Raw genomic sequence first — 16,015 nt, forward strand, 5'->3', positions numbered from 1 at the left:
GGGATTTGGTTTTGCTCTACGCTAGTTGACTAAGAGTGGCTTTTGAAAGACCGGAAACCCAAGTGGACAACTTAGGCTGGAATTCACAACAACCATTGGACGCATGACGTACCAATAAATCGTCGATCCTTCCAGAAAAGGGTTGAGTATAAAAAAGTCCGACTGCGGTTCCGCAAAACCGTCCTTTAATATACTATACATACAACAGAAATATCATGAAATGCATCGACAATTTATATACAGTTGAAACAAATAATGAATAAATAACAAGTATAATATACAAATAATCAACAAAATATACAAGATATGATGAATAACATAATAAAACAACAACTCCTCAATTTGAAAAAATATACTCATAATGGTTAAAACCTCTGTATCCCCAGCGGAGTCGCCATTCTGTTTACATCCCTACTCTATTCGAATAGGGCGAAACGTCGCGATGACTCAAAAAATAATCAGTTAATTAAATTTTGAAAGAATTTTAAGAATAAACGAATTTTAAAAGAGTCGCCACCTAATTTTAAGAAAAAACTAGGAAACCATTAAGTGATCTACGAAACCAAGATTCTAGGTAAGGGGTTCAAGTTATTTCGAAGGAAAGGTGTTAGGCATCCTTCAAAATCCACAACTGTGGATCCCGACTGAATTCGTTTTTTCAAAATGAGGAGGAAAATAAAATAATGTACAAATAAAACAAATATACAATATACACAAGTAATAAAATAAAATAATATAAGAAGCAACCTAGATTTGCCTATCGTCAATAATATACGATAATGAATCAAAATATTATTCGAACCTTGTTCGAATAGCTTCAATGTGAAGCAGCTCCGGGTACCTGTAAAGACACTTAGTAAAAGTGTTAGTATTAAATAAATATGAATAAAAAATAAATAAATTAATAGTAACTTAAAAATAAAAACCCGTCTTATTAACATGGGAGGCCTTGGAAATCGACGGTAATTTCTTCATCGGCCAATTTTAACATATAAAAACTACAAATATAAACTAAATTTCCGTCTTTCAAAATGGAGAGGCCTCCAAAATCGTCGGAGAGATTTTTTCATTGGCCATTTTTAACAAATAAAATATATAAACTTAAACTAAATTTCCGTCTTTTAAAATGGGAAGGCCTCCAAAATCGACGGAGATTTTTTTTCATTGGCCATTTTATATAGGAAACAAAAGAACAACTTAATAAAAATAAAATGAATTAAATTGATCCAAAGCAAAAGGAATCAACATAACATGAATAAAATAATAAGCAAAGCAACAACTATAGTATATGATAATAAAATCAATTCCAATGTATTGCACCAAAAGAAACAACTTAACAAATTACGATGGAACACATTTGTCAAATAAAATAAACTAAACATATACTCGGTGTACTAATTCAAACAACAACATAATAATAAAATTAATCTATAAAAGCATAAAGCGGTGGGAATAATAATAATAATAATAATAAAGGAAGCAAAGGCATTATAATAACAATAAAATAAATCAAACAACGTAACAAAAGCTACCATACCTAACATTCTTCAATTAATAATTATAAATTACCATTGTACGTCACTTAATATGAATTAAGAGAAACAAAATCATTATTAACTAATTTAACTTTAATAGTAACCAGAAATAAACAAAGTATAATAAAATAAAATAAAACAAATCTTAAATAGTAGCCAAATTAATTAAACAAAAGATAAGGAAATTTGAACTAATATTTATAAATAGTGAACTGAACATAAACGGCAATAAAAAGAAACAAAGGAATAACTGAGATAAAAAATTACCGGTCCAAAAGTAGAAGCTTCGGATTGTTGTTCACTGAAGCGGGAGCTACTACTTCGAACTAATGCTTATTGGTGGTGTGGTTTGCTGAGATCTGGTCGATTTCCGCCATTGTTGGCGCTGGTTGCTTCATCATTGAGTGCCGTCGGAGTTTGAGGTCCAGCCATCTGGATTTGATTGTTTTTCCGGTTGGGTTTTGGAGGATTCCGGTTGTTTGGAGCTTGTTTCGCAATGGTTTGGGTCATTTTGGTGGTTGTTTGCTGGAATAGGGATGGAGGATCGGTGGTGTTTTGTTTGCTGGCCAGTGGTAGCGTTGTGGAGGAGATTTCGTGGTGGGTCACCACTATTTGTGGCTCGCTGGTGAAGTAAGAAATGGGTGATGTTCTGGTGGTTTAGTGACCTGATTTTGGTCCTTTTTTGGTGGTTTTCGGAGGCTGTTTGGGTGAGGTTTTGATTGGAGAAGAGGGTTTTGGAGTTGCCGGAGCTTAGCCGGAATTCGGGGTGGTGGCGGTGGCCGGAAAGTTAATGAATAATAAGAACCCATTTTGAATCTAAATCTGAAAATTTTATAACCCTATTCTAAAAAATAAATTCACCCCCCTTGACCTAATAGACAAACTATTATTTATATTGGGAGTTGAAAACTACAATACCACTGTTTTAAAATTGTGGGTTAAAATTATCGGTCAAATAAAATATCTGTGTATGAAATATTATCTATATCAGAATGAATTTTTGGATTGTGCAAAATATCAAAATGAATATTAACAAATGTAACAGATAAAAATGAATATTAAAAAATATATATATAATGAACGTAACTAATGACATGTAAAAATGCAATTTTAAGAATAACTGATAAAAGAAAAATCCTAAATTTTGATAAATAAGGATAGTTATCGATAAACTTATTTAAAATTATAAAAAAATTATTTTGAACTATTAAATAAATAAAACTTAAAAGTTATGAATTTTTAAAAATGTTAGGCCAAAATTGGGTGTCAACAACTATATATGGTCTTATCTAATACCAAGGATACCTAGGGATTACTAATACCATGTTTAGTAAGCCTTGGATAAGGCAACGAAATGACTGAACTGCCCCTCAATTTCTTTATACACTCTTCCCAATTTGTAAAGAAACCCACGATGTTCTGCTTTTGGCGCCTTTCCTTTTTCTTTGGTGGGATTTTTTCTTCTCTGGAGATGGAGAAGGTGCAGCAACTTAGGGTTAATACTGAACAACATCTTCACTATTAGCCAGCTCCAACTATTTGCTTTTATAACAAGGTTTGAACTTTCTTCTTTTCTTCTTTTCTTTTGTTCTTGTTCCCAAAATGGTTCTAAAAGTAGAACGAATGAAGATGATTATCCATCGGTAGGATATGAATGTGTGCTTGATAATTAAATTAGTATTTTGTGGGTTGAAACTTGTTATGTTTAAAATTTATGGATTTCTGCTCATTTTATGTGTATTGATTTTGTTTATTTTTATGAAAAAATTAGGTGTTATTATGGATCTTCAACATCTTTCAACTACTGAATATATCATTCTTGAGGAGATAATGTCCCAGCAATTTCTTGTAGTCCTTATTTGGCTTTTTATGGCTATTCATGGTCATTCGCTAAGAAGACGATATAGAAATGGGCGTGAGATTAGGTACCGTATGAGTGCTCGAATTTCAAAAAATATTTCTCACTAAAATTGTATCATAAATAATAGTGACAGTGTGTGCATTAATGAGTTAAGAATGGATAGAAATGTCTTTCATAATTTAGTTATATTAACTAAGGATATCAGAGGTTTGACTGATGGTAAATATATGTCAAGTAGTGAAAAGCTAGCAATGTTCTTAAACATATTGGCTCATCACGAGAAGAATAGATCAATCAAGGTCGATTATATTAGATCTGGATGGAGCGTAAGTCAAGCTTTTAATGAATGCTTGAGAGCTATTCTTAAGCTAACTCCATTGTTACTTGTCAATCCTAAACCAGTGCTTGAGGATGAGATTGAAGATCGATGGAAATGGTTTAAGGTAGGTGAGATTAATTTTAGCATCTATACATTACTAGAAAATATAATCTTACTAAGATTTTTTTTAGTGTGAGATAACTCTATATTTTTATAGGGTTGTTTAGGTGCACTAGATGGTACTTACGTTCACATTAGAGTTCCATCTGAGTACAAGCCAAGATACAGAACAAGGAAGGGAGATATAGCTACTAATGTATTGGGAGTTTGTGATAGAAATCTCAATTTTACTTATGTGTTACTTGGTTGGGAAAGATCAACTGCTGATGGCCGTGTATTACGAGATGCTATAGTGCAACGCAATGGTTTAAAAATTCCTGAGGGTATGCCATGTATATATGGTTATATATTCATATTAAAACACAAGAAGAATGGTGTATTTAATTTTTTGAAAAGGTACCTGTACATGAAAAGGATAGAAAAGTAACTAAGTCTTATGTTTATATTTTAGGTAATTATTATTTGTGTGATGGAGGATATACAAATGGAAAATGTTTTCTTTCACCCTACAGAGGGTATAGATATTGGTTAAGAGATTGGCAAGGTGATAACCCCCCACCTCGATGTCGAGAAGAATTTTTTAATATGAAGCATGCTAGGGCTCGTAATGTTATTGAAAGGGCGTTTGGTCTCTTGAAAGGGCATTGGAGAATTCTTAGGAGCTCTTCGTGGTACTCTGTTAAAGTTCATAACAAAATTATAAGTGCTTGTTGTTTGATTCACAACTTTATCCGTAGAGAGATGGATGTTGATCCTTTAGACATAGATATGGAAGAGCAAGTGGAGAATCAACCTGAACATATTGATGTTGTTGAATCGTCTGAAGAGTGGACCACTTGGAGGGATGAATTATCTCAATCAATGTGGAATACAAGATCTAATCAGTTATGACACATTATACTTTTTTTTGTGATTAGCTTATCTAGTTTGGGCTTTAAAGGTGAACATTTTATCAAAAGTTAGAATAGCTCTTCACCTTCAGTGAGCTAGTGATCTTATACTAGTTAATTGGGAGTCTTGATTCCTTTTTGTACTTGAAATTTTAGAATATGTTATTATGAAATTTGTGATTTTCTTAATATGTGTTAGTTATGCTTTCTTGAAGAACTACGACTACTAAAACTTATGCATGAAAAGTTTAATAAAAAACTGTTACTTCTATGCACCATACGTCTTTAACTCTTTAGCGACCCAAAATGCGCACATACTTCAACCTTTTCTGATGGATTGTACTCTTTTGTGGTACTCGTCTTTATTTTCTATTTAGTTATATCGGAGAATTTCGTTCTAGATGTTTCTTTTGTTTTTAGTTCGCTCTCTTTTTCCTTCTGGACTTTGGGAAAAGAAAGCATACTTTAGTTAGTTTTGATCAAATGTAGATGAATTTATGGATTTAACAATAATAAAGCTTCCTAACACACAAGGTAGATATGTCGCAGGAATGTTTTTTGAGAATAAAGAAAACATGAGTCCTTTTGACTGAAATGTATATGTTTTCGAAAAGGCTACATTAGATATGTTGTTGTCATGAAGCTAGTCAGTTTCTCGACATAATCTCACTTGTGGATGTTTGCATGACTTCCTGTTGAATGCAATAGTTTTTAAGCTAATAATCTGGAGAGCCAACCACTTTATAAATAGACCAGTTTCTCTTGCATTTTACTTTTTATATCAAGTGTTTCCAGAATCAATTCTTATCTCATGACATGGTTATAGATTTATTCAACTATTAAATATGTGCACTATTATTATAATATCTTCCTGTTTTTTAAAAAAAAATCTATTCTACAAGAATATAAAGTCAAAATGAGTAATCAAACATCTTCACACACGTCAAAAAGATCAAGAAATTCAACTCCTTCGACTCGAAGGACATGGACTGCAGCAGAAGAACGGACTCTTATTGATGGATTAAAAGAGTTATGTATTAATGGTTGGAGAAGTGATAATGGAACCTTTAGGTCGGTATACCTAAAAGAGCTAGAATGTTATTTACGCAAACATCATCCTAACAGCGGATTGAAAGGTGAACCACATGTCTTATCTAAAACAAGATATTGGAAGAAATGTTATGCGAGTATAGTCATGCTAAAGAGTCGAAGTGGATTGGGATTTCAATATAGTGATGGAACTATAATAGTTGATGATCCCAAATTTTGGGAAGACTTTCTAAAGGTAATTAATACTTTATAAAAGTTATTATAATTTTTTTTACACTATCTGCCTGATGCCACATGCCTTTTATTTTATGATTATTTTCTAGGTTGATCCAAATGCCAAAAATATGGATACCAAAAAATGGCCGATGTTTGCGGATTGGGAGGAAATCTTTGGCAGGGATAGAGCAACAGGAGAGTTTGCAGAAGGACCAGTAGATGATGTTGAGGAAATTCAAAGGAGTCAATCTTCAAGACTGTTTAACAACATGAGTTTGGAATTTCCTATTGATCTTGATGGCGATGAAGAAGCCGGTTCTAGTCATAGACCTAATATGACTACGGGAGAAGCTGAAAATGCTACTGGAGCTACTGCATTTCCTGAAGCATCTCAAAATGAAAATGTTGGCGCATTTGAACCCGAAGAAGCTGAATCTCAACAAACCAATAAACAAGGTGAGTATACCAAAAGATCATCTAATGTCAATGAAAAGGAGAATTGCAAGAAAAGAAAAAAGATTTTGGAAAATGATTCAGAGACATTTCTTAACGGTATGGTGGAGGTTATAAATTTTTTTACTGACAATTAAGACAAACGAATGGGTGCTTTGATTGACAAGATTGGAAATCGCAACCAATCTGATCTTCGTGATCAAATTTATTCCATCATTGAATCTCCCATATTTGAGTTGTAATCCACAGAGCAACGCATCAAAGCAACAATGGTTCTTTGTGATGATGTCAAAAAGATGAAATTATTTATACGCATGGGTGAACTTGAGCGTCAAACTATGATGTTTATGATCATCAATGATAAACTTTAAAGTATCGTAGACTTCAAGATAAGTGGAGAGTCCATTTTGCTATTTTTGCTTAACTGAAGACCTTCAAAGGTTTGATTGCAATGTTACTTTTTGATACCTCTGTTATGTCCTATATTGAAAATGGTTGGCATAAGATGGACACGAGGATAATAGCTTTTGTGTAACTAAAATCTATGGAAAAACTTGAATGTGATGTCACTTGTGATAAACTGAAATGATGTATGTAAATGTGCTTATATGGATTTTTTTTGTCAATTGATGTACTTGATTCTCGCTTCTCCTTTTCTCTGTACATATTGAAATGTGAATGATTGGAATTAAAGCATGGAAATATGTTAGTTTGGTCATGGACCATGTTATTTGCTTTCCAACCTCCTTCTCTTTATATCATGTTTTAGTTCCATTAGTTTTGAATTAAATATAAAATTCGACATGCCAAAATGGTGGTATCTGCAACCTTTTGACAATATCAGTAATTCAACTGATCTAAGCGAGCCTGAGTTGTCTGCCTTTAGCATTTGCTCATTGCACTTATCTTGTATGGTTATTTAATTCCCAGACCCCTCTATGTTTTCATTGAAGTCGTGAAATTCCAACTTGTATCATTCATAAATCAATGTAGCAGTATGTATGATGATGCGACAGGGATTCTTGCTCAAGCTCGTACTTTAAACTTAAATGAGAAATATTGGCCAATGGAATGCACTGAAGCTTACCAATGGAATGAACATGAAAATATGTCATAATGTTATATATAAAATAAAAAAAACCACATAATAATTTAAGGGTATAATTGGAAATAAGCTTCTTGTAGAGTTTTAAACCACACAAAATTAGGTGAGAAATAATGAACCAAACACTTGATAAAAAATAATCCCTGCATTACTAATCCCTTCATTGTTAATTCATGCATTGCTAATCTCTGCATTACTAATCCCTGCATTATCAATCTTTCTACCGACCCCTTAGTCTCATATTCTGCTGCTACAAGTAGCTTTGTATTAAACAATTAAGTATTAATAGAAGTATCCTTTTAACCAACAAAAAAAAAAAAACACCCACTAAAAGGCGTTTGGTTATGAGTATTATTCACTTTATTTGGAATATTTATTCACTTCATTTCGGAATTCTTGACCAAAAATATATCAAATACAACTTGAGGTGGTTGAAGAGATGTTTTTACTTTTCACTTTTTACTATAATAATTTTAAAAAAAAATTACCTTAACTTTTTTAATTTTTACAAAACCATCCCATTTATTTTTCCCACCAACCAAATTAAAAAATGTCAATTACAACCATCAACCAAATAAATGCAAACACACCTTAATAGTTTATTTATGGACATTCTTTTTGCTAATCAAGGAAAAAAAGGACAAATATACCCTGAACTATCGTTAATGGTATGCAGATACCCTCCGTCATACTTTTGGGACATTAGTGCCCATGTCGTTCAAAAACTAGAGCATATATATCCTTTATACTAACGAATATACACGTGTCATAATCTTATCCACCGATCCGTCATTTATTAAATATCGAACCGACGGACAAAATTACGCCACATGTCCGGACCGACATGTTGTGGATGACATAATCCGAGAAAATGATCAAAATGGTCCTTATATATAGGGTTTGAATTATTTTTGATCCTTTATATATATCACTTTATCTAAATGGTCCTTAATGTATGTATAAAGAGTATCAATTTGGTCCTAGACCTAAAATCTAACTGAAAACATAAAGAAACTGTTAAAACTTAACTGTTGGGTCCCACACTTGGTGGGCCCCTTCTTCCTCCCTCTTTCTTCCACCATTGCTTCTCCTTCACCTTCTTTCTTTTGCCATTTCTTCTACAATTTCTGCTCCCAAAATCCTCACACACACACAAAAGTTTCTTTAAATTTCAAAAGAATATTTGTAAGGTTTTTGTTTTCTATTTCTGTCCGTTAAAATTTTACCATTAAATTTTTAAAAATAGAATGAAAAAATGGCTTGAAAAAATTACTAATTTTGAAAAGGATAAAACGAAAAGAAAGACTAATATAACTCCCCATAGATCGCTTCAACAAGAGAGAATAAATGGAGTCTTTTATCTGATGATCTTCTTCTTCTTCTTCTTCTTCTTCTTCTTCTATGTAAATGGAAGCTTGAACATTTTATTTCGATGGAAATGAAATGGGTGTAGTGTGTATTATTTTTCTTATGGACCTCAAATGACGAAAGAAGGAAGTTGAGGAGAAAGGTCTGCAGTGGTGATGGTGAACAAAAGCAAATTGAGGAAGAACAATCTTGATGGTGAACGAAAGTGGATGGAGGAAGAAGGGTCTGTCATCTGTCAATTCCGCGGGACCCTCTGTTAAATCTAACAATTTTTTTTATGTTTTCAATTAGATTTTAGGTCTAGGACTAAATTGATACTCTTTATACATACATTAAGGACCATTTAGATAAACTGATATATACGAATGACCAAAATAATTCAACCCCTATACATGAAGGATCATTTTGATCATTTTCTCGGCATAATCCCAAAGAAAAGGAATCCAACGCATCAACTTTAAATCCAAAAGAAAAAGAAAGTAGAAGTGTACTAATAAAGTATACAATATCGATAGATAATTGAAGAGAGAGAGAGATAATTGATAAGGAACTAAAATGATGAAATTTAAATAACAAAAAAAAAAAGCAAAATTAGTTACACGGCAAATGACAAGATTATTAAGAGTTTCCACTTACTTAATTTTACTTTTTTTTTTCTCAAATAAACAAATAGAAAGACAAAGACCAAAGATCTTCTTTTGATCTTTCTATTTGTTTATTAGAGATATATACCAGCAAAGTTAGGTTAATAGGCCCTCTTTACAACCTGTCCATTTGATAAAGTTTTTTTAAAAAGAGCGGATTTTGTTGTTTATGTGCTTTTTATTTGAGAAATATGGATTTTTTAATGTATACTAATAATATAGTACATTGTACAAGTTTCAATTGTATCACACATACAACACATATAATAGAAAGACATGGCTTATGCTGCTATTACTTGTCTTATGAGTACCATACAACAATCAATTCAACTTACTGGATGTGATTTGCAATCATTCAATGAAAAGCTTGAATCTTTGAGAGCTAATCTGGAGAAACCGATAGGCGATCTTGAGGCATTGATAAGCTTGGAAGCTGAAATCATAGAGGTTGTATGCACCACAGAACATTTTTTGGACTCGGAATCAAGAAATGTTAAAAATCCAATTTCACAAATAATAGCTTCTTGGAAATTTCATCATCTCTTGGAACATGCCGTTGGAGACATTGATTCCAGAGTCAACAAGTGGATGAAAATGCAAAAATTGTACACCAGAACCAAAGATGTACAAGGGAATAACTCGGCTCTCGCCAGTACATCTCAACATGTTGTGGAGCCTGAGGATAATTATATGATGGTTGGTCATGAAAATGAACTCGAGATGATGCAGGATCAACTTGCTAGAGGAGGAAGGGAACTAGAAGTTGTCTCAATTGTAGGCATCGGTAAGACAACTTTGGCGAACAAAATCTACAATGATCCATTCATAATGTCACATTTTGACATTCGTGCAAAAGCTACTGTTTCACAAGAGTATTGCGAGAAAAATGTATGCGCAATGAGCATCAAGATGATGGGCAACTAGCTGATCGACTGCAAAAAAGTCTAAAAGGGAGGCGGTATTTGGTAGTCATTGATGACATATGGACCGAACGAGCTTGGGATGATATGAAACTATGATTCCCAGATTGTAACTGTGGAAGCAGAATACTGCTGACAACTCGGAATATGGAAGTAGCTAAGTATGCTAGCTCAGGTAAGCCTCCTAATCAAATGCGACTATTGAATATTGATGAAAGTTGGAAGTTACTACAGAGTAGAGTCTTTGTAAAACACTGTTTCTCCCCTGAATTTGAACAACTTGGGAAACAAATTGCTCTTAAATGCGGGGGATTACCTTTAGCTATTATTGTTATTGCTGGAGTTCTGTCTAATATTGGTGAATCATTCGATGAATGGACAAGTGTTGCGGAGAATGTAAGTTCAGTGGTAAGCACAGATCACAATGGTCAATGCATGAGAGTGTTGGCGTTGAGTTATCATCACTTACCACATCACTTGAGAGCGTGTTTTCTATATTTTGCAATATTCCCGGAGGATACAGTGATTTTTGTGAATAAACTTGTGAAATTATGGACAGCAGAGGGTTTTTTGAAGACAGAAATGATGAAAAGTATGAAGAAGTTGCAGAAAAATGTGTTAAAGATCTTATAGATAGAAATTTAGTTTTTGTCCAAAGGGTGAGTAGTTTTGATGGAAAAATAAAAGCTTTGGGAATGCATGATGTGATCCGTGAACTCTGCTTGAGAGAAGCTCGAAACACAAATTTTGTGAATGTTATAATGGATAATCAAAATCCATGAATTATTCCACAAAGGGAGTTCGGATAAGTATCCAATCCAAACTTGCTGCCAATCAGTTGTCTATGGTTTGTAATAACGATTCCTATTCTGTTCTCGTTTTTACTGAAGATCCCTCAAGCTCAAGAATGGTGCAGGACTTGAAGCATTTCAAGGTACTAAGAGTACTTGATCTTGCTTCGTTGGCGTTGAATGTTTTTCCCAGTTTCATAGTTGAACTATTTCACTTGAGATAGCTAGGTTTGAGTGTTTACTCGTCCACTAATGATTGGGATATTTGTTTTCCATCCTCAATAGCTAGTCTTGAGTATTTGCAAACTTTAAGACTTAAGTTTCCAACATCTCTCGGATGGAAGTTTACTAGACCTTTCAGATTACCATCGAGTATTTTCAAGATGTCGCAATTGAGGCATCTATCTTTGGACTGGAATTACTTGAATGGACATGAATCTAGCAAGAGATCAAGTTGGGTTTTGAGAAATCTTGAGTGTCTGTCTGGATGGAATCCTTTGTCTTGTACTTCTTCGGTGTTTAGACTACTTCCGAATGTAAAGAAGTTGCAAATATGTGGTATCCAAGAAGACTACATAAGAAGGGACAAGGTGAATTTCCATGATCTTTGCTGCTTAGATCAGCTTACGGAATTGAAATTCAAGATTAGAAAGATGATTGGAAGAGCAATATATGATACATCTTTCGTTCTTCCTCCTCTAGTTGCTTTTCCAAAAAACCTTAACAAGTTAGCTTTTACAGCTACTCGTTTGCATTGGGAGGATTTGGAGATTCTTGGTAAGTTGCCTAAACTCGAGGCACTCAAACTAGGATATGATGCTTGCATTGGTACTGATTGGGTAGTTGGTGAGGAAGGGTTTCCAAATTTGAAGGTTTTACGATTGAAGCATTTGTACTTACATAACTGGAGAGCTAGTAGTGATCACTTTCCACGACTTGAACGACTAGTCATTAACCGTTGTTGGAGCATGTATTCGATCCCAGATGATTTCGTAGACATAACCACACTTCAGCTGATTCATATAAGCGATTGTGCAAAATCTGTTGGGAACTCAGCCAACTAGATTCAGCAGGAAATTGAAGACAGTTATGGAAGTTCTGTTGAGGTCTGTATTAGTTAGTACTTTCAATTTAAGCCTGTGTTTTTAGTTGATTTAAATTGTATTTGTGTGTACTCCAACTTATGAGATAAGTAAGAAAGAATATTATAGTTTCTCTTTGTCTTTAACCATTTGATATCGGGAATCCACTGGTTGGACTAATTCAGATTTGTGTCGCGTGGGACCACTAAAGGAGGGAAACATTCTATATCATAGGCTTTTGTCTCTTTACTGGGCTCAAACTCGAGGTCTCTGCTTAAGGACGGAGGGATCCATCCATCCCACCACACTCCTTTAAAGGTGAATACAATTAGTTGTTGAATTCAAATAAGCAAAGCTTTCAACCCTTTTCGTGTATGATTAAAAATGAATGAAAAAAAAATGTATTCTTTTATAACATCCCTCTTTTACTTAATTACTTGGATTGCGCATATGCTTCACACAACTCATATAGACAATGTGGTCTCAAGAATAGACAAATAAAACAACTTTTCCCAAAACATAGTTTTCCAACAAGGTGTATGATTATATTGTTCATGCTAATGTTGTTATTTCTTAAAGGGTCTCCTCATGACTATAATGGACTGAATGATAGTTCTATTGCAAATTGAAGGCATAATACATAAAGAGTAAATTTTAGGTTTAGCAAATATAAAAATCATATTTGTATGCTATAGCTATAGTTTGCATAATTGCGATCCATAACAAACTTAATTTGTATATTTCGATATACATATATATAAAAATCTGTATATGTATATGTAATTGTATTTTGTATATATGTTTTTTTGTTGTGATTTTTAGTCGTATATGTATATGTGTATTATATTTATTTAAATATAAATCTGTATATGTATATGTAACTGTATTTTTGTATACAAATCTCTCTCTCGCTTTATATAAACACAAATTATACATTGTATTTTGTATAATCTGTGTTTGTATAAAGCGAGAAAGAGACAAAGGTAAAAGAGAACTGGGCAGTGAAAGATTTGTATCGTATAATTATAATTGTATAGGACGAAGATATATATATTTGCATGTGTATATACAATTTTCTCTCGCTTTATACAAACAGAAACACAATTTATACATTTGTGTTGTATAAAGTGAGAGAGGCGAGGGAGAGAGTGGCGAGAGTGGCGAGCGAGATTCGCTGAGGAGAGAGGCGAATGACAACTGTTTGCTACGGGTTACAATTAAATCAAATTGTGGTTATAATATTTAATTTGAATTAATAGTTTGTTATTTTATACAATTTTCCTATGCCCTTTAACTTGATTTCTGCTGGCATCTATGCCTTCCAATTTTGGGTGTGCATAAGTAGACACTTGAACTTATATAAAATTGAACAAATAGACACAAGCGTTCTACGTGACATAATGCACGTATGACATAAAATTTCCATATAGGACGTCACGTAAGACGAATGTGTCTATTTGTTCAATTTTACAAGTTTAAATGTCTACATATGCACATTCAAAGTTGGAGGTCATATATGAAAACTGAAATCAAAGTGAAAGGACATATTTATGTAACTTTTATGTAAAGAGTTTTCACTTGCTTACTTGTTTATACAGGTCTACTTCTTTACCAACAATACTAAAGATCATATACAATTACTGTGACAATTGCAAATGGCTTGTAGCTTTAATGTATATGATTCTTATTATAGCGTCTATCAATATTTTCAGAATTTCATTTAAACACTCAAATTACGTATATTTATTTCAATTGAGTATCTAAACATATGTCAAACATGTTCCAACCGAACCAAATTCAGTTTTGGTTAATGTTAGTATACCTAGGAAGTTGTTTTTTATTGTGCATCTCATTAAAACATCTATCTATTCAAGTTAATGTTTCAAATTCTATTTAAATTAATGTTTGTTTGATGTTAATGGATATGAATGATTTGGTATGAAATTTATATCACTTACTTGGTATATATCAATAAACACAAAAAGATATATTTCTATCTTTGTTTAAATGTAATTAATAAAAATTATTTTCACAATGATCTTGAAATAAATAACACTTTTAAAAGTCGAAAGCAAACAAGTCACCCCTCCCCACACAGTTACAATTAGGGGCACGGAGTTAGTAGGCCGTATATCGATTTGGCTGAATCCAGTAGATTTATTTGAATAATATGTTTATATTAATGAATAAATTTATTAAATATATATAAAAAATTAAATTATTATTATTTAAAATTGTCATTATAAAGTTAATTTCAAGGAATAAAAACAGGCATGCCTCTATACAATGGCTGGACAAAAGTCAATTTTGTCATTGTCTATGATTGTGGTTTTTTGTTTTGTTTCTATGTTTGTGGTTATACTAAGAAAAAGAAAGCCTAAGAGCCGTGTGAATTAAATTCAGCGGTGAATACATCTTTTTGATATCGATTTCATATCTATCAAAATATTTTGGATATAAAATATAAATTTAAGTGATAAAGTTTACTAAAATTATACTCCTTCAGACTAAAAAAAAATGATTTAGTTTGACTTGACACTGAGTTTAAGAAAATAAAGAAGATTTTTTAATCTTATGGTCCTAAATCTAAGTTATGTCAAATGTACCAAAATGTCATTTACTTTTGTGGCCATAAACATGTCAAGTGGAAAACTGAAATTAAAATATTATCAAAAATAAAATAAAATGAGTCATTCTTTTTTAAACAAACTAAAAAGAAAAAAAAATATCATTCTTTTTTAAACGAAGGGAGTAATAAAAATAGATATGAATTCATAATTTCATATATTAGTACTAATAATCAATACGGTATATAAATATAAATATTACTATAAACTTTAATAACTCTAATTATAATGATATTAACTTAATTATCACAATAAATATTATCGTTAAATGAAAAATCTGTTACAGCTAAAAATAAATTTGGTTTTCCATCCAGTGTTTAATTTGAAGCCTACATTGAAACCCCGACTAAATTCAGATTGCACACTGCAGGACCCATTCAAGAGTGGTGCTCCCAACTTGATTTTTTCCATACCTACAGCTCAAACTCGAAAATTCTGGTTAAAAATGAAACAGTCTTACCATTGCTCCACGATCGGAATTTTTTTGTTTGTTTGTTTGTTTGGGAGTGGGAGGAGTACATGTGTTAGATATAGAAAGAAAAAAATTAATATGGTTGAGACCCAATCAACAATAGTTGTGTGAGACTCCATTCAATTTTTGACACTTGAATTTGTGGGCCTCATTTTAACACCACACACACTCTCATCTTATTTTTCCCCCCAAATTCCCCCTTTTTCCCTCCAAAATATTTTAGCTCCTTGTTCAATATTCCTCTCTTTTTCACAATTTTTTTAAATTCTTTGTGCTCTTTATTAATTAGTAACTTGATTAGCTCTTTCTTTCCCATTAATCATTTCTGTCCCTCAATTAAATCAATTTAAAAAATTGCCACCTCTCAACCAATTCAACTAAAATATAATTATTCCTTGTAGCCTTAGAAAAACAATCTTTTAAATTTTTATTTTACATCTCAAAAATTGAATCAAATTCCTAAGATACCTACACACACTTTATATTTGTATTAAGAAGTATTCACTGAATATCGAAAATCAAACTAAATAAAAATCTAGTCAAATTGAATATTTCTTTTACT

General features: G+C 32.4%; 2 protein-coding genes and 1 pseudogene across 2 annotated transcripts; all 3 read left to right on the top strand.

Moving 5' to 3' along the window:
- Nucleotides 1–3,551: 3,551 nt before the first annotated feature.
- Nucleotides 3,552–4,726, top strand: LOC107058671 (uncharacterized). Its single transcript, XM_015304664.1, has 3 exons — nt 3,552–3,839; nt 3,933–4,158; nt 4,287–4,726. The coding sequence occupies exons 1-3, from the start codon at nt 3,552–3,554 to the stop codon at nt 4,724–4,726; spliced, it is 954 nt and encodes a 317-aa protein (XP_015160150.1).
- Nucleotides 4,727–9,820: 5,094 nt separating this feature from the next.
- On the top strand, nt 9,821–12,716 carry LOC102603269 (putative late blight resistance protein homolog R1A-3). Its single transcript, XM_015304671.1, has one exon. The coding sequence runs from the start codon at nt 11,656–11,658 to the stop codon at nt 12,334–12,336; it is 681 nt and encodes a 226-aa protein (XP_015160157.1). The 5' UTR covers nt 9,821–11,655; the 3' UTR covers nt 12,337–12,716.
- LOC102605622 (putative late blight resistance protein homolog R1B-16) lies at nt 9,829–11,273 on the top strand (annotated as a pseudogene).
- Nucleotides 12,717–16,015: the final 3,299 nt, after the last annotated feature.

The sequence above is a fragment of the Solanum tuberosum genome, unplaced genomic scaffold (genome assembly GCF_000226075.1).
Source record: "Solanum tuberosum cultivar DM 1-3 516 R44 unplaced genomic scaffold, SolTub_3.0 scf00589, whole genome shotgun sequence".
Taxonomy (NCBI): domain Eukaryota; kingdom Viridiplantae; phylum Streptophyta; class Magnoliopsida; order Solanales; family Solanaceae; genus Solanum; species Solanum tuberosum.